The sequence below is a fragment of the Rhincodon typus genome, chromosome 7 (assembly GCF_021869965.1).
Source record: "Rhincodon typus isolate 14 chromosome 7, sRhiTyp1.1, whole genome shotgun sequence".
Taxonomy (NCBI): domain Eukaryota; kingdom Metazoa; phylum Chordata; class Chondrichthyes; order Orectolobiformes; family Rhincodontidae; genus Rhincodon; species Rhincodon typus.
Genome location: NC_063338.1, coordinates 11,128,057 through 11,146,613, shown reverse-complemented (window position 1 = coordinate 11,146,613; position 18,557 = coordinate 11,128,057). Strand labels below are relative to the sequence as shown.

Below are 18,557 nucleotides of genomic sequence, written 5' to 3'. Positions count from 1 at the left end.
GCTCTAACTTGCCTGACAATAGGTCTTCTGTAATTAGTGTCCATTGCATATGGTTCCCTTTTTAATAAAGAATTCTTGTGAAATAAATTATAGCACTTGTTTCTCTTTGTTCTTTTGGGTAAAGGTTTTGAACAATAAATACCTGCTTTGGATAGGTCATGGGTATGTACATACTTGCTTCTTAAATTGAAACATAGGAAATAGGAGCAGGAGTAAGCCATTCGTCTTCCAAGCCTGCTTTGTCAGAACTAATCATCCAATTCAGTGCCCTGTCTCCTCTTTCATCCTGTAGTCTTTGATCCTCTTAGCCCCAAAAACTATATCTAATTCCTTCTTGAAAACATTCCATGTTTTGACCTCAACCACTTTCTGTGGTAGAGAATTCCACAGGTTCACCACTCTCTGGCCGAAGAAGTTTCTCCTTGTTTTAGTACTAGCCTGTATCCTTAGATTGTGACCCCCTGGTTGAGGAACCAGGAGGATCTTAATGGTACCAGCCAATGGCAGAGGAACCCAGGTTCACTTCTAATGATCTGACAGTTTTATGGTGAGTGGGACTCACCTTTGGAATTTTGTAGTTGCTTCATGTAAAGGATGACAATTAAGCAAATATATTTTCTTTAAATTTGCTTTGTTGGTCTCTGCTTGACTTGTTTTGAGGCCTACAATCCATTATCTGTTTTCTGTCAGTTTTTCTCACCCCTGTATTCTCTTACTCTGTCTGTCCTTTCCTCCCTTCCTCTTGCCTTCTCCTCCCCCACTTTCTTTCTCTTCTTTCCTCCCTCCTCTTTTTCTCCCTCCCATTCTCTCGCCTCCTTACATTTCTTAGTTTCCCTTCACCTCTCTCCTACTCCCTCCATGTCCCACTGCCTCCTTCCCCTCGATTTCCCCCATTTTTTGTCCTGTCTCCCTCTCATGTTTTACAATCTTTCTTTCTGCATGTTTTTTCTGTCCAAATGAAGATCATGTGCTGTGAAAAGGTTCATCATCAACAGCTGGCAACCTCTTAGGAATTGGCAAGTCATTTGAGTAATAACCAATGGAATTAGATAAATTTGCTATAACCTTACCAGACTGTAGGGCTGCTGTCCAATTAGAGAAAGATGACCAGTGGTGGGTTAACTTGACAGTCACCACGTCTTGGGCAAGGGGAGAGGTCAAGAAGGAGAGCCTTTCATGGTAACCTCAGCCAGTGATGGGAATTGAACCCTTGCTCTTTGCATCACCCTGCATTGCAAGCCAGCTGTTTGGTGGAATTATAACCTAGCAACAACTCCCACTACTTAAGATCTAACATAGCTCATAGTATTTTCCATTCTTTGAATATGCTCAAATCATGAGTAAAGTATGAAGAACCCAGAAGTGAATTTAAAAAAAAAAGGTAGGGTTTCCTTGTCAAGCTTCATTGAGGTGTCTGCCTCTCTTTCAGAATCAACTTAAGACTCAATGCTCAAATACTGTCCTGAAGGACTAGCAGGTAGGGGGAAAGGAAATTAAAAGGAAATCCATTCGACAATGCATCAGAATACTTTTCTGAAGAAATTTCTCAAATTATTAGATTCAGGAACTCCCCATAAACAGCAATTGGTCTCAAAAGTTGTAATGGAAAAACACATATAAGGTAAACAAAGGTGCCCAATCTGACATTGAATAGTAACTCTGTGCATTGTGGTATTTTATCAGTTTCGCACTTTTGATTTTTTTCCAAATGCCAGATATCAGAAAGGTTTAGTCAGAAAGGGGGTGTTGTTGAATTGCATGTGCTCCTTGTAAACTGGTTAAACCCCGACAAATGTGTCTTGTTTTCTTAGGATCGTCTGGAAGTGGGTGGTGTGCAGGTACACAGCACTCGCAGCAGTAATGGCACCAGTCAGTGGCATACCCAGACCTCCGGTGGCAGAGAGAGAGCAACAATAGGTAAGCCCCTGTTGCATTAGAAACAAGTTCATATACCCTGATCAACCGAAATTATGGAGACTGGTTGCATAGACCAAATGTTTGCTTGAGCATATAAGATCAATGGATGATCAAGCTGATGTGTTTCATCTGATTAAGCAATTAGATAATTCTTTTAGTGAGAGGGGCATAACCTTAAAATTAGAACAGTGTTGTTTAGGGGCAATGTCAGGAGGCACTTGTTCACACAGCAGGAAGTGAAAGTCTAAAACGCACATGCCAATTCTTAAAAACTCATTCACTGGGTGTGGACGTCGCTGGCTAGCCAATATTTATTGTCCATCCCTAATTGCCCAGAGGGCGGTTAAGTGTCAACCACATTGCTGTGGGTCTGGAGTCACGTGTAGGCCAGACCAGGTAAGGATGGCAGTTTCCTTCCCTAAAGGGCATTAATGAACCGGATGGGTTTTTTTTATGACTATCGACAATGTTTTCATGGTCATCATTAGACACCTAGTTCCAGTTATTTTATTGAATTCAAATTCCACCAATCTGCCATGGTAGGATTCGAACCCGGGTCACCAGAAATTTACCTGGGTCTCTGGATTAATAGTTTAGCACTAGGCCATCACCTATATCACTATCAACAAAACTTGTTGAACTGCAGAAGTAATTTAAAATTTCAAAACTTGAATGATAGTCTTTTTCATTGGGTAAAACTCTGAAGGATTATGCAGCTGAGGCCAATAGATGAGTTCAGACATGGATCAGCCATGATCTCACTGAATGGACTAATTCTGTTCCTTTACAGCAAGTTTGAGTTACATTAATGCATTCTATAAATAATTTAATGCCTGAATTAAAGAGGAACATTTATAGGTGGTGAAAGCGTACACATTGCAGGCTATTAATTTGCACCTGTGGTTCCATTCACTGCTGAAAACAGCCAGTTGAGGTGAGTAACCTGCCATACAGATTTATAGATATTTCTGGGCTTGGAGATAGGCAGAACGATTCTCGGAAAGACCTATCTTGAAAAACACATACAAGAGGGAGAGTTGAGGGTAAGGTGGGTTACACATAGCAGCTGGGAGGAACATGCTTGATGGACCGTGAGACTGCATATCTTCTGTGGTTTGTTGTAGTTCTTATGTTCCCCTCTTTCCAAACTGTGTCCCTGCCAGCAGATCACTGAAAGAGGAAAAAATGCAAAGAACTATGGAGCTGGAAATCTGAAACAGACAGAAAAGGCTGCAGAAACTCAGCAGGTCTGGCAGCATCTGTGAAGAGGAAGCTGAGTCAGTGTTTCGAGTCCAGTGACCCTTCTTCAGAACTGGATCTAAAGAACAGTCTCTGGACCTGAAACATTAGCCCTGCTTTCTCTCTCCAGTTCTAAAGAAGAGTCACTGGACGCAAAACTTCGTCCAGCTATTACTGAAGGAGAAACTCTTGCCCCAATAAGAAACAATTGCAGGAACAGACCATGTGCACCTCACACCCTCACCACTCAAGCCTATGTCCACCATTCACTAAGATTATGGTTAATCTTCGATCTCTGCTCCACTACCCCACTGGCCGCCATGACCCTTGATTCCTCAAGTCTAAAAATAGCTTTTGATTTCAGCCTTGAATGTGCTATATAGCAAAATAGGTTCACTTTACTTCTCTCCTTTTTTTTAACATACTTTCTTAATATTTTCTGCAAGTTCACTTCCACATTTATTTTCTCCATCTTTACCACCTCTTGGTTTCTAGAACTAAAAGCCCAGGCTTATAACTCTTCTTGGCAAGATTAATCTGACAACAACATTAAATTGTTTCGTTAAGAACAAGTGGAGTTTAATCACGGAGTTTTTATTAGTCAGTGGAATGCACGTTTGTTGAGAATTTTGAAACTTTTAAAAAATGTTTGCCATAAGACAGATGCAAACATATCATTTTGCTGGCAGTAATGCTGGTGTAGGGCCAAACCAGAATAATCTCCCTATGTATTTAGCTTCTCTTTCACCCACTCAACCGACTGCATCCAGACTACCATTCATTTTGAGTTGTGTTATGAATATCAGAAAGCCAAGAAATCCCCAGCTGTGGCGTCTACTTTCTTTTCCTATTCAGCTACATTCTTTGCCACCCTCAATATTGCTGATCTTCATTCCTGTGGTAACTCATGTTCTTAGTACACTCAGGGAAGTATTTAAACAGGCACTGATGGTCTAATGTCTGCTTCAAATACTCCATAAAGGAAAGAGAGAGCCTACATTTATATAGCATTGGCTTGTGTTTTGAGTGTTACCAAAGCGCTTCTCAGTCATTGAGTTAATTTCGTGAAGTATAGTGAATAATGTTGTGTTGGCACAGTACTCCCTTACTAAGAGTACTGTTTTACTAAGCACAAAGCTATGATCATCATCATTTTTCACATCAGAACTGCCACCAGGTTCTAATGCTGCCAGTTATGTCAAATAGAACAGGATATTGATGGGGTACTGTATCAAACCTTGGGTTTTTATGTTTCCTTGAGCACTCCACATTCGTGTTCATGGCGATTTCTCAGCTTTCAGTTGTGTAATAATGTCACCAATCTCTGCCATCCCCAGCTCTCATTCAGTTTAGAACACATTAGTATTTCTGTTGAAGGTCTGTGCCTTGAAGGTGTTCTTTTGAAGGAATCGAGCTTTCCAGGAAAATGGGCATTTTGTTACTCATTTGACATCCACTGTGGCGTTTTTGAGTTAAGACATTTTCAGTCTTTCTGGACACAAGCATCTTAGCTGATGGAATGTGTTTGTATGGCACATGAGTGTAATCACATCCCTGTTGTTTGGTGCGTCTTTATTTGACTGGTGGGAAACTGGTCTTGAATCACTCCTCATTCACCCTCGATGTTTAGAATTTGATGAGCAATATTGTTTCTGGATCTTTCAGTTTCCAGGATATTGTTTTACAGCCTTGTTTTTGTTTACAGCAAATGATGAGGGGGAGGTTGAAATTCCACCTCCGGTTCCACCACATCCTGATGAACAAGAGACCATGGGAGTATACAAAATGTGGTCTTTTCGTGAAGATAAAAGGTTTGTAACCATAAATTAACCCTAGTCATTAAATTTGTAATGTGGGTAAATGTAGCTTGCTGGTGGCACTGATTAAACCACTGCCCATTAATTTGGCTCCTTACCGCTAGGTGAAAGAAAGAAAGTAAGTCTTCTTTCATGTAGCACCTTTCATGATCTCAGGACAACCCAAACCTCTCACAGCTATTAAAGTACTTCAAATGTGGAGTCACTGTTGTAATGTGGGAAATGTAGCATCCAGTTTGTAAACAGTAAGGTTCCACAAACAGTATTGCAATAATAACCAGATCATCTGTCACAGTGATTTTGTTTGAGGAATGAGTAGTGAGCACAAATGCTTAGGAGGAAGCGATTAAAACTTCAACACAGAACTAAAATTATCGATAATTAATGACAGTTTACTCTGGAAGTCAACATTTACTCTTTAACAGGGTAAAATTGAGAAAATGAATAATGGAAATCCCTGGCACATGTGCTATCCAGTTATGTGCCATGTCATTCAATCTGAAGTCTCTGCAGAGGGACTAACGTGCTGTTGTGTTTTTAGAATATTTGTCACTGCTAGATTGTGTGTGTTAATAATTTATGCTGTGAGATTAGCCCTGAGCATCCTTCAAAACATGCCTTTGACTGAATGCCAGACTCATTGCAGAACAATAGTCCAACTCCAATGCCACTGGGCACCATTTGAGTAGCTATTCTATCATTGCCAGGGTTATTAATTGATGACAGCGCATCAGCCAGTCATTTCTTTCATTTTCTCCCTGGAGTGCTATTTGTATCTCTGGGGTGGGACTTGAACTCTCAAACTTCTAATTCAGAGGCAAGATGCCTACCAACTGAGTAATGGCTGACTGTGTGACCATTAATCCACTGAATCAATAAATGCCCAAAACTGTGGCCCATGTTTGCCGTTCTGTCGTTAACTCAATGCGAATATCTGATATGAGGTTGCAGCAGAAACCTATCTTACAGGAAAGGTTTTAATTGTGCTTTACTCTCACTCCCTCCACAGTTCTGACCGCAATTCTGCTTCACAATCGCTGCACCAAAGACCAATGGCTGGAGTTGCGGAATATCAGGCCAGCAACAGTGTGCAGCGGCAGTCTCCTGGCAAAATCAGCGGTTCCAAGAGCATGGACTTGGGTAAGGGCCAAGTATCCAACCTGTCACTCAAAAAGCCAATTAAGCTAAACAGAACACAGAGAAGATAGATTAAAAATAGTTTGCACCCTATTGTTGTTTAACATGCTAAAACTGAGTGGATTATCTATGTCATCTGAACCCCCAGGATTAAATGAAAACCTCATGCTTGCCCTGCCATCTGTAGCTTTTTTGAAATCTATCCTGCGAGTTTGATAAGATGAAAGTAGTGTTGACAATGGTTAAAAGTAACACCAAAGATGTGAGTTGATTGAAGTTTAGCACATATTCCTTTTATATCATGGTGGACTGCGGCCTTTATACAATTTACAGGAAAGTATAACTGGATGGTGACTATTATGTTCCTTTATATTAGAGATTTAATCACACCAGCTTGGCCTAGATCCCTGCATGCTTCCCACTCAGTCTCGTTACCATTAGACTCCATTCTGAAAGGTATCTTTAATGACAATGAGTATTGCAAAGTGACTGCACCAGGCAGCAACAATAACTTGCATTTACAGAGTATCTGTAGCACTGTAAAATGTCCCAAGGACGTTCAGATAAAATTTGACACCATGACGCATAATGAGATATGAGGATGGGTGGTCAAAAGCTTGCTGAAAAAGGCAGCTATTAAATGGGGTCTTAAATCAGCAAGGAGCAATGAAGAGGTTTGAAGGGGAAATCCTAGTGTGTAGGTCTTGGGAAATCAAGTCACAGCTGCCAATGTTGGGGCTTGCGCAAGTGGAATCGACTATACCTTCCGTTTCATGCTCAACCAACCATAATCCAGAATGAATCCTTCCATTATTTGCTAAAGAGCATCAGGTTGGAACCTGTGATACAATGGGTCTACATGCAAATGGGATCAAGGTATCTTTTGGGTGACGGATTTGTTTCCTTTCTTTATTCATTAATGGGATGAGGACGTGGCTGACTAGGCAGCATTTATTGCCCGTCCCTAATTGCCCACAGGGCAGTTCAGAGTCAACCACATTGCTGTGGGCCTTGAGTCACATGTTGGCCAGACCGGGTAAGGATGGCAGTTTCCTTCCCTGAAGGATATTACTAACCAGATGGGTTTTTCCGACCATTGACAATGGATTCATGGTCAACATTAGATTCTTAATTCCAGATATTTTATTGAGTTCAAATTTCACCATCTGCCATGGCAGGATTCAAACCTGGGTCTCCAGTGATAATACCACTAGGCCATTGCCTCCCCTGTTGTTGTGTGCAACTTGCCTGTTGGGAGTCCCATAGAAAACATTAAATCTGTGTTGTGGTATAACACAGGCCTGGAAAGATCCTGGCATGTGTTGCATAGAATAGAATCCCTACCGTGTGAAAACAGGCCATTCGGCCCAATAAGTCCACACCAACCCTCTGAACAGCATCCCACCCAGACTCAACCCCCTACCCTATTCCTGTAACCCTGCATTTCCCCTGGCTAACACACCTAATCTATACCTCCCTGAACACTATGTGCAATTTAGCATGATCAATTCACCTAACTTGCACATCTTTGGACTGTGGGAGGAAACCAGAGCACCTGGTGGAACCCACGTTGACACTGGGAAAATGTGCAAACTCCACACAGACAGTCACCCCAGGGTGGAATTGAACCTGGGTTCCTGGCGCTGTGAGGCAGCAGTGCTAACCACTGAACCACCGTGCCGCTTTGTATGCGCCTAAGCTGTAATTTGGTTGCTGGGTCAAAATGCAGCACCCAGTTGTTTGCAGAGTAGCACAATTTGCCTTTTTTCCTGTTCGTTCTGCCAAACTGAGTTTGGTAGACAAAGGCCCAAATTTTCTGGTCTGTGTCAGAATCCTTTTTCCAATGCTAACCAGACAAAAACAAGAAGGGTCTAGGCCCGAAACGTCAGCTTTCCTGCTCCTCTGATGCTGCTTGGCCTGCTGTGTTCATCCAGCTCTACACCTTGCTGTCCCAGTTCTCTACCCCTGATTTTTATAGCTAGTCTTCTGATGTTGGTGGAGGCTGCGGTATGTGGTTGGGTTGGCATTGTCAAGTCAGGCAGTAGATCAGGTTAGGTAGGGCTACAGGAGGAAGTTAGATGGTGGTGCCTAGTCAAGAGAGGTTGCATTTGAGGATTGCAGAAAATTGCAGAAGGAACGGTCATGGTGGAGTCAGGTCAGGAGTGGAATTGGGCTGTCGGGTTTGGTTCAGTTACAAGGTGATGAGTCTGATGGAGTGATCTAGTCCGGTTGAAGGGGGCAGGGGAGGGTGCGAGTTGCAATTCAGTGAGGCGTTGTCAGTTGTCTAGTCACCAGGAGTTAGCCTAAGATTTTTCTCTCTTAACGTTTCTGGGGTAACTATCCAGGTAAGTCAGTCAAAAGTCTCCAACTTCAACTCAAAGCTGGAGACTTTTTTTCCCCAAAGCTCCTGGGGAATGAGGGAATTGCCCATAGAATTTCCCATGACCTCAGTGTGTCAAGATTTCCCAGAGCCCCCAACACACACATCTGATCGTAAGTTCAGTCTCTGATCTGGACGTGTATGTGAAGTAAAAATTCCTACAGAACCTTGCATGATCAGTGGCATGGAACCTCTCGGAAGCATGCATCCCGTCACGTACGTAAAGTTGCAGTTTAGAAATGGGAGCAAATTTCAGTAATGTGAAATTTTTACAAGGCAGAGGAGGGCGTTGAGAAATTATTGTAGAAAAAAAGCATCAGTGTCATTTGTGGTCTCCCATTGCAGTTTGCTTTGAGCAATGCTGCTTTAACGTTGAGTGACACGTTCCCAGCTTCTTTCCTTTCCAAATGCGGCCACAATCCCTATAATCTGCCGACCCTGATTCCCTGTAATTATTCTTTGAATTCAGAGAGCTCTACTTACTTTAGACGTAATTATAATGGGCAATCTCTGGACTGTACAGAAGCCAAAATCATTGCTTGTGACGCTGATGCAAAAAATTGCTGTATAAAGTGGACATCATGATTGCTTTTAATGGACAAGACTTTTAATGTGCATGTCATCGTTAATCCCTCAAAGAAGTTGGATATTATACTTGTGTGATTCCGTTGTGCAGCATTTATAGTGAAGATGACTTTACCTTGTAGAACCACAGAGTCTACTCTTTCATGTGCTAACTCTTTGGAAGAGCTATAATGTTCGTCATACTTCACTGTTCTTTCCTCATTTGGTGCTGCAATTTTTCCTTTTAAGTATATATTCAATTGCCTTCTCTAAGTTATTGTTAAATCTGCTTCCATCCCTTCCCAGGTCGCATTTTCCAGATTCTTAAAAACTCTTTGCCTGAACAATTTCCACTCATTATTAATGCAGTGTCCTGAATTTCTTGTTAATTGTCTAAAGTGTGTGCCTGCTGGTGAGTCATGCTCCTGTCTGTCGAAGCAGTTTCTCCCTGTCTTCTGAATCAAAATCTGATTGAACCTTTTTCTGCTGTAAGGAAAACCATCCTGAGAAGAGGCAGTTTTTTTTTCAATAATGTATATCTGTTTGTGTTGCTAACAAAACTAAATTGTCCCAAAACAGCTTTATTATGTGTGACAAAGGTGGGTTCCTGTTGGTAAATATGTACAATCCAGAATATTTACTCAGCAATAATGAAGAAACAGAAAATAGGCACAATTCAGGATGTTGTAAATGAAAGAATGGCCTGAACAGGCTGAGTGGCCTGGTCTTGTGTTCCCTCTCCCCGGGACAAAGCACACTTTTCGGAAAACTGAAGCGTCGCAGGGAAAGGTTGGGTGTGGGAGAGAGTTCAATCACAAACTGAATTTTGCTTTTAATTTGATGCAGAATGTCTTGCAAGGAGAGGCATGAGCAGCTGAGCAACTGCATTGCAGCCAGAATATCTGTCACAGGTTGCTTTCCGTTTTGACTTCCCTGCGTGGAACAGTTAAATCCAATAGGTCAGGTGCATTCCTTTGTAAGTTCAAGTGTCTGGTCAGATACCATGAGGCTGTAGTTTGGATAATGGCTGTAAGTCATTAGGGCAGCACTCTCCAGATGAACTCTTACAGTCGGACATTGATTTATGACCCACTGCTTTCTCTTAATCATTTCTTTCAAGTGCATGTCTAGCTGAGAGTAAGAAAAGACAATATCTCCTTGCATAAAACCTGGACAAGCAGTTCACTCGATATGCCATGTCCAATTTGACTTAGAAATGCTTGCGCAGGTACTAAATGCACACTGTAGTGTTTAGAAAGGGACAATGCAATGATGATTTTATTTTTTGTTTGCCTGCATATTGGCGCCTGGAACCTCAGAGGTGCCAGTGACAGTGGGAAATTATAAATATTGCACATTTTAAAGTATAGAAACGGTGGTGATAAATATCAAAATTCAGCCCTTGATGAGAAAGAATCCAGTACAATTAATGGTCACACGGGGTTGCTCATGCTGAATGTGGAGGTTGCATGTTGGCGAAGTCTGGGGGATTAATTTTAATCAAACTCACTGGGTTGGAAGTCTCAGTTGTTGGTTTTGTCCCCTGCACAATATTGCTCTCCAATGATTTCAACACAAAAGCAACTCAGATGGAGTATAAAGCTTTCAGTTTCTAATGGGAAGGTTTGATTAAAATTTCCCCCATTCTGTCTCTTTATTTTTTGTTCCTGATGTGTATTTTTCTCTGCACACTGCTTTTTGTGAATCTTGTCCAAATGGATAGGCCATTCAATGTCAACTTGGGACAGCATGGTGGCTCAGTGGTTAGCACTGCTGCCTCACAGCACCAGGGAACTGGGTTTGATTCTACCCTTGGGCTGTGTGGAGTTTGCACATTCTCCCCGTGTCTTGCGTGGATTTTCCTCCGGGTGCTCTGGTTTCCTCCCACAGTCCAAAGATGTGCAGGTTAGGTGGATCGGCCATGCTAAATTGCCCATAGTGCTCAGGGAGGTGTGGATTACGTGGGTTATAGGGGGGATGGGTCTGGGTGGAATGCTCTGAGTCACCGTGTCAGGTTCACTAGGTTGATTCCGGAGTTGAAGAGGTTGGTTTATGAGGAGAGACTGAGTAGATTGGGATTATATTCATTGGAATTCAGAAGGTTGAGGGGGGATCTTATAGAAACATATAAAATTATGAAGGGAATAGATAAGATAGAAGTAGAGAGGATGTTTCCACTGGCAGGTGAAGCTAGGACAAGAGGGCATAGCCTCAAGATTAGAGGGAGCAGATTTAGGACTGAATTGAGAAGGAATTTCTTCACCCAGAGGGTTGTTAATCTATGGAATTCCTTGCCCAGTGAAGTAGTTGACACTACTTCAGTAAACGTTTCTAAAAAAAAGGTAGATTTTTTTTGAACAATAAAGGAATTAAGGGATACGGTGAGAACGCGGGTAAGTGGATCTGAGTCCACGAAAAGATCAGCCATGATCTTATTGAATGGCGGAGCAGGCTCGAAGGGCCAGATGGCCTACTCCTGCTCCTAGTTCTTACGTGAACTTGTTGGGCTGAAGGGCATGTTTCCATGCTGTAGGGATTTTATGAAATCTATGAAACTGTTCAGGATTCTGCTCAGTATCTTCCCTGTGAAAGAGACTAATTTGGGTGCAAGAAATCTTCCAGACACTTTCTTCTACACTTTCTTCTACACTTTCTCTCTCTCTCTCTCTCTTTCTCTCTCTCTCTCTCTCTCTCTCTCTCTCTCACACACATGCACACGCACATGCACACACACACACACCTCTCACGTTCTATAACGTCACGACTGATCTGTTAACTTATGCTCTGTATTCCTTCATATCATCACCTTGTTAATCACGATTCAGTACACCTCTGCCTTCAAATATTTGACGATTCTCCGTCCATTGCTTTTTGAGGAAGGGAATTCCAAAGAGACACAACCATCAGAGAGAAAAAAAAAGTTTCCTCATCTCTGTTTTAAATGGGTGACCCCTCGTTCTACTCTCCATCAGTAAGGAAACATCCTTTCTATATTCACCCAGTCAAGGCCCCTTAGGGTTTTATATGTTTCAATTAAATCACCTCTGACTCTTCTAAACACCAGAAGTTCATTATCAGATAATATTTGACAGACATCTACAGAGGGAGTTTTCGGGCAGGTCATCAAAGCTCACTGAAGGAGGTAAGCAAAGAGCGAAAGAATCTTACAACTTGACTTCCTGAACTTCAGCCGAGGCAGCTGAAGGCAAGTCTGTGAATGACGGTGATAAAGGGGAACATGCAAGAATCCAAATTGGAGAGAGACAGACCTCAGAGGGTTGTGGGGCTGAGGAAGTCAGAGATGGGGAAGGCAACAGAGGGATTTAAGTGTGAGACGATAATTTTAAAATTGAGTCTTTTCGACTGAGAGCTAGCATAGGTAACCAAATACAGCGTGGTGAGCAAGATTGGGTGTGTGTTAAAAAATGTACAGCAGAGTTTTAGATGAGCTTAGGCATACAGAGAGTAGAGGGACACCTATTCCTATGAGAGTTCACAAATAACCCCAGCACATTGCAGATTTTAAATTTTCTATTCAGTAATCAGCAATATGTTTTAAAAGAATCAAATACTTCCCACAGTGCTGGATACACCATTTGGTTAATGTTGTCTACATGTGGCTAAGTACTGGATAAAGTTATGTTTTAATATTCCATATCAGTTTGTTTGGTTATAAGTATTTCCTGGAACAGGAACAACCCTAATCTGTTTGATTTCTGGTTTATAAACCAGCTTTATGGCATGTAGAAATGTCGATTTACAGCAAACGTGAAATAAAGGTTCATTTGCTCACCTTGTTCCAGATAGTGCCTAATTAATTTATCCCTGGTTAAAGATTTTCTTGGGTTATGGTTCAGTCGAGGATTAGCCATAGGGGTTACAAGTAATCATTGGGAGACAGACAATCTTGTTGAACACGAGGGGAAATCTGAGGAGGTCAGTGCAGCCTCTGAAGTCTGACTTTGTTGACAACAATTCAACTGCCCTGTTTGCCTTGCCTGTTAATCCCCTCTGCAACCCCACCTATTGACTCTCCAGCCATGTCTAAATACTACATCAATACATCATCGACAATTGTACAAATCACGATGTTAAGGATTGAGGAGGGAAAGTAATGAAGGAGGAATTCCCAGTTGTATCATCAACTAATAGTTGCTTCCTTGCTTCCAAATAATATGAGGCCAAGACTGTTGTTCAGCCACCAGTGAACTCTACTGAATGCTTCAAAATTGTCTGAATTTACTGACAAGGAACATTTTGGTCTGTGCTGATCAAGCTGTTTCAGTTGGCATTGTGTTCTATTGTCAGGCAATGGTGAAGACAGTTCAGTTTGTTAATGTGATCCCTATTCTATGAGAGTTCCACCTCTGCCCCACTCCCCTTGCTAAGGTGGAGGGAAGAAAATGTCAGAATAATTCCGATGATGTGTTCATGGCCAAGAATCACTGCCTTGCATGAAGACTTGCATGCTTTAAATAATGCATCCTGATCTGACCCTGTATGACAGAAAGGATGTAGAGACACTGGAGAAGGTGCAAAAGAGATTAACTGTGAAAGGCTACAACTATCAGGAAAGTCTGAACTGGGCTCTGTACAATGGACAAGAAAAGGAGCCTTCAAAGGGTGAAGAAGGGTCTAGACCCGAAATGTCAGCTTTCCTGCTCCTCTGATGCTACTTGGCCTGCTGTGTTCATCCAGCTCTACACCTTGTTATTTCAAAGTGTGAAAGTTTTGATAGGGCAGGGTGTAGAAAAGATGTTGTCACTCTGCAGGAATCCAAAACTCGGAGTCACAAAAATGTAAGAAAGCCACAATAAATCCATCATGGTCTTCAGGAGAAACTTAGTGATCCAGAGGTTGTTTGGATTGTGGAAACTCTTGACCAAATGGAATAGTTGAGCCAGATAGCATAGATACTTTTAATGAGAGTCTGGAAAAGTAGGGAAGATAGAAATGAATAGAAGGGTCGGCTGACAGGGCTAGATAAATAAGGAGAAACAGGTGGAGCTTAAACACTGAAATGATCCAATTTCTATGCTGCAAGTTCTATGTAACTCTGCAAGGGATGGAAGACAAAAACAAAGTAACTTGGGTGACTGTAGGTGATTTTATCAGTCTGTGTGTGGTTCATGAAAGCAGTGTGTAGTTTTAAACCTTCCTGGCGCCCCCCTGACAGCAGCTGCTTGAGTGTTGTGTTGCGACTGCAAAATACAATTTCGCATTTAACAACGTTAAATAACACTGCATCAAAGTGAAAATATAATCTGTGGACACTGAATAATTCATGGTGTTACCTGTTACTTGTTCTGATTAGCATAAATCACTGAATTTGTTTGTTTGCATTAATATTTAAGAATGTATGCTGCGTTAAAACGTAAAAAAGCTGAGCATTGTTTGCCCTAAAGACTCAGGTTAGTAGATGACGGGGTGCATCTGGTGACTAGTTGACCCATTGGTCTTCCGTTGCAAGTGTGAAAGTGGTCAGATGATTACAAAGCTGACTGCTTTATAATAGATGGTGTGAGGGTAACTATGACAAGCCACTTTCCAGTGTCGCATTTTGAATGCTTGTCTTGCTTTGGAAGGAGTCAGAAAGAGAAAAATCTGAGTGGCAAATTTGGTAGGCGCTCACAGGCAATATGTAAGGAGCTCTGACAAAAGAAGTGACGATTGGATTAATGATGAACTAGAGTTGAGTTCTTTATTCATTCAGGGGATGAGGGCATTGCTGGCTAGGCCAGCATTTATTGCCCATCCCTAATTGCCCAGAGGGCTGTTCAGAGTCAACCACATTGCTGTGGGTCTGGAGTCACATGTAGGCCAGACCAGGTAAGGACATTAATGAACCAGGTGGGTTTTTCCTGACAATCGACAATGGATTCATGGTCATCATTAGACTCTTATCCCACCACGGCAGATGGTGGAATTTCGAACCCATGTCCACGACATTACCTAGGTCTGCTGGATTAACAGTCCAGTGATTATACCACCAGGCCATTGAGCTGGTAGAAGTGGAACTTGAAGACAAGGGGCAATTAACATGGAGGGACTGTCATGGAATGTGGAAAGAAAGACTTATATTTATCAAGCACAGTCTCAGGAAAGTCCAACACTTCTTTTTTTGCATTTTTGTTAAAATGGCGTTGAAGTGTAGCCAACTGGGCAACATAGCAGCCAAATTATGCACAGCAATGCCCACAAACTGCAATGTGATAGTGATGTGCTCTGAAAGACAGCACCTCCAACAGTGCAGTACTCCTTCAGTACTGCAGTGGAGGGTCAGCTTACATTTTGTGCTGGAGCGACTGGAATAGCGCTTGAACACACAGTGTTCTTACTCTGAGACATGAGTGGTACCAACTGAGCTTAAGGGAAAAGGAGAACTTATTCTGGGGAGATTTTAAACATGTCCTTTCTTTGTGTGTTCCAGTGGCAGATGAAGGCAATGTTGGATCTCTGGCAATGCATCAATCCGGTAAGACGTTGGGAAGTTTTTCTTTGCAGTAATTTATTCCCAATGGCTCAATGTTTGGTCAAAGTCTGATTTGTTGTGCTTCTTCAATTTTTTTTTAACTTTTATAAAATATTCCTGTTTTCCATAAGATCTGGTACAGAATTCAAACCTGCAGTCGGATTTACTTCCTTTAATATTGGGGTATTTAATCATATGGTGTGAAATTTGGAACATTAATTATTCTTTTGAATGCTCAACTTCATGACCTTTATGACCCCACAGTCTAGCTAACATCCCGTTTTAACCTCGCTCAGCTTATCACATTTTAAGCAGCAGCGCTGCTATTTGAAGGGATCACCAATCAATACATCATCAACAGTTGCTCGTTGATCTTATATGATTGTTACCTTGCTATGAGGTGGCAGATGCTCAAGATTTTTGTTGACCTTAAGTTCTCGACACAGACCTGTGTGATTGTAGCCATTCTCCTTGGAACACAGCATGACACGTAGAATGTATTTGATTGATTTGCTTTATTGTAGCTGTGTGTACCTAAGCACATTGAAAAGCATTGTCTTGCGAGCAGTGCAGGCAGATCATAGCAAACAAGATCATACAGTCTTGTATGCAAACAAGCATACAGATCATAGGGTGCCTAGATAGTGCGAGGCATACAGGTTACACAGCACGGGAGGTGCACAGAGCAAGATCAACATTAGCAAGGTCGATATTATTTGAAGTTAGAGAGGTCCATTCGTCAGTCTAATAACGGCAGGGAATAAGCTGCTCTTGAACTTGATGGTGCGTGTGTTCAAGCTTCTGTATCTTCTGCCTGATGGAAGAGGTTGTAGGAGAGTGTTTCCGGGTGGGAGGGGTCTTGGATGATGTTGGCAGCCTTTCCACAGCAACGAGAAGCCTAAATGGAGTCCATGGATGGGAGTTTGGCTTCAGTGATGGTCTGGGCTGTGCTCCCAACCTTCTGTAGTTTCTTACGGTGCTGGGCAGAGCAGTTGCTGCACCAGGCCATTATGCACCCGGATAGTATGCTTTCTATGGTGCATCTGTAAAAGTTGTTGAGGGTTCTTATAGACATGCTGAATTTCCTAAGCTGTCTGAGGAAGAAGTGCTTTAACAGAGGCCACCTGGAGCAGGGCAAGTTTCCTGAAGAGGGAACAAGATGTCGAGGACTTAGCCAGCACACGTAGGCTGACTATTGCCGTGCAATTTCGGGCCGTGATGTTGAGTCCAGTTGGGGATCTCAAGCCTGTACTTGCCAGCTGTCGAACTGGCTAGTGGGTGGCCTCCTAGTTGGCCATCTCTGGGCTTACCGTCAAATAAAGGATGGTGGATGGGACATGGGCACTGGCAACGCTGAAGCCTCGGCCATGTTGAAAAATGTGGGTGCTCCTGAGGCAGGTCATCAGTTGAGTGTGTGCCTGGGATAGATATGTAAACAATTGCAAATGAACAGCACCAAACAGGCCTATCCCTTCTGGATAATCCATTGGGAACACTCGTTCTGCTTGGAGATTCCAGCGTTGATGGCTACCATCAGCAGACTGCCAGTGAGCCAGGAAAGTGTCTCGTATCGGACAGGGCCTTCAATTATTTAAGCTGTATTTGGTAGGTGGTACAGTGCGAGAGGTGAAGTCACTGGGAGACATTGCTGTCAACCGGTCTGCATCAGGGAGCTGATTCAATGCGAAAGACTGCAATTTTCCCAATTTTCCTGCCACCTCAGGACTGGGAAACTTCTACCCAATGTTTCTGACATCTATGCTTCAGGAAGGATATTCCCACTAAAATCGGCCACACGTGGCAGCCACAACCTCAGAGCAGGGAGGGAACAGCATTGTTGATGTTTGTGAAGGTGTCTGCAACAACGACTGCAACAGGTGAAGGTCTCTGCAACAATGCATCCTGTTTCTTCTAGGCTGGGATTGGAGATATTTCCGCAATCTCACAGTTTGGCCAATTACTGATGCGTAACGGAGGTGACTGACACTCCCCATTCAGTGAGAGCTCATTACGTTTCACGCTCCCATGCCAGGGGGAGATAGGTGGAATGAGATTTTGGTTTCGTAAGGATTCCCATGGTGCAGTGACATTGACCAACTTGCACATCCCTTTGCAGGTGCCGCATGGCAAATCATTTTCTACTGCAACCAGTCGGAATTTCGATCCTTTTATATTCAGCTAGGATGTGCCAAAGGCAGAGAATCATGAAGGCCAATACTTGTGATCCTCCAGTAATCATTGTGCTTTGATTCCACAGGAGTCTTTATGTCAGCTGCGTTTGAGCCAGTACAACACAACAAAGGGAGTACTACAGGGTAGTAATGCCGATCCCTGAATACATGGCTGATGGCTTGGGTGTGTATCTACACACATGCGCACTGCATGCAATGTGGTGGCTGCATGAAAATGTGAGCGCTTAGATGCAACCTCCCCATCATGAGGGGACAGTACCAGTCACCAGCTATATGGCAAGAAGCTTAGATCAGGAGGAGGGATATGAGGAGGAAATTTAAACAGCCTGTTTTTCTAGCTAGTTCTCAATCCTAGTGACCTAGTGAAATGAGCAGTGTGTGACGCAGTGTGGTGCTGTTCGTAATATGTGGCCTTTGATGATAAATGAATTGATCTAATCCACCAATGTAAGCTTACTTGACTCTGCATCCAGGTCCTTGGGGTTTTATTTCTGGCATTGTCATTCATCCCTACACAAACGCATTGCTTCCTGAGCATGTACCGAGAGAGCCTCCAGGTGAATATTAGACATTTTCCTTGCTTTGTACCTTCTTCACTGTGGCTCTAGTGTGGTCTCTTTTGAGGGGATCGCAATGCAAGAGCGAAAAAGGGTACATCTTTTATAATTGATTTTGGAGTACTAAAAGCATCCGTTTGCAGACCTAAAGGAAAGACATCTATTTGTGTAGCACCTTTCACAATCATCAGCCATCCCAAAGTGCTTTATGACTAATGAAGAGTGTCGTCACTGTTGTATTGTGGACGTCATGGTATTAGGTCTTTTTGTGGCATAATTGCT

General features: G+C 42.6%; 1 protein-coding gene across 1 annotated transcript in view; it reads left to right on the top strand.

Moving 5' to 3' along the window:
* LOC109932140 (partitioning defective 3 homolog B) overlaps positions 1 to 18,557 on the top strand; it is an 851,675-nt gene that overhangs the window by 452,461 nt on the left and 380,657 nt on the right. The window contains exons 12-15 of the mRNA XM_048599077.1: positions 1,812 to 1,917; positions 4,862 to 4,967; positions 5,983 to 6,113; positions 15,485 to 15,529. Of these exons, the coding sequence (XP_048455034.1) occupies positions 1,812 to 1,917; positions 4,862 to 4,967; positions 5,983 to 6,113; positions 15,485 to 15,529 (388 nt within the window). The remainder of the gene's footprint in view (positions 1 to 1,811; positions 1,918 to 4,861; positions 4,968 to 5,982; positions 6,114 to 15,484; positions 15,530 to 18,557) is intronic.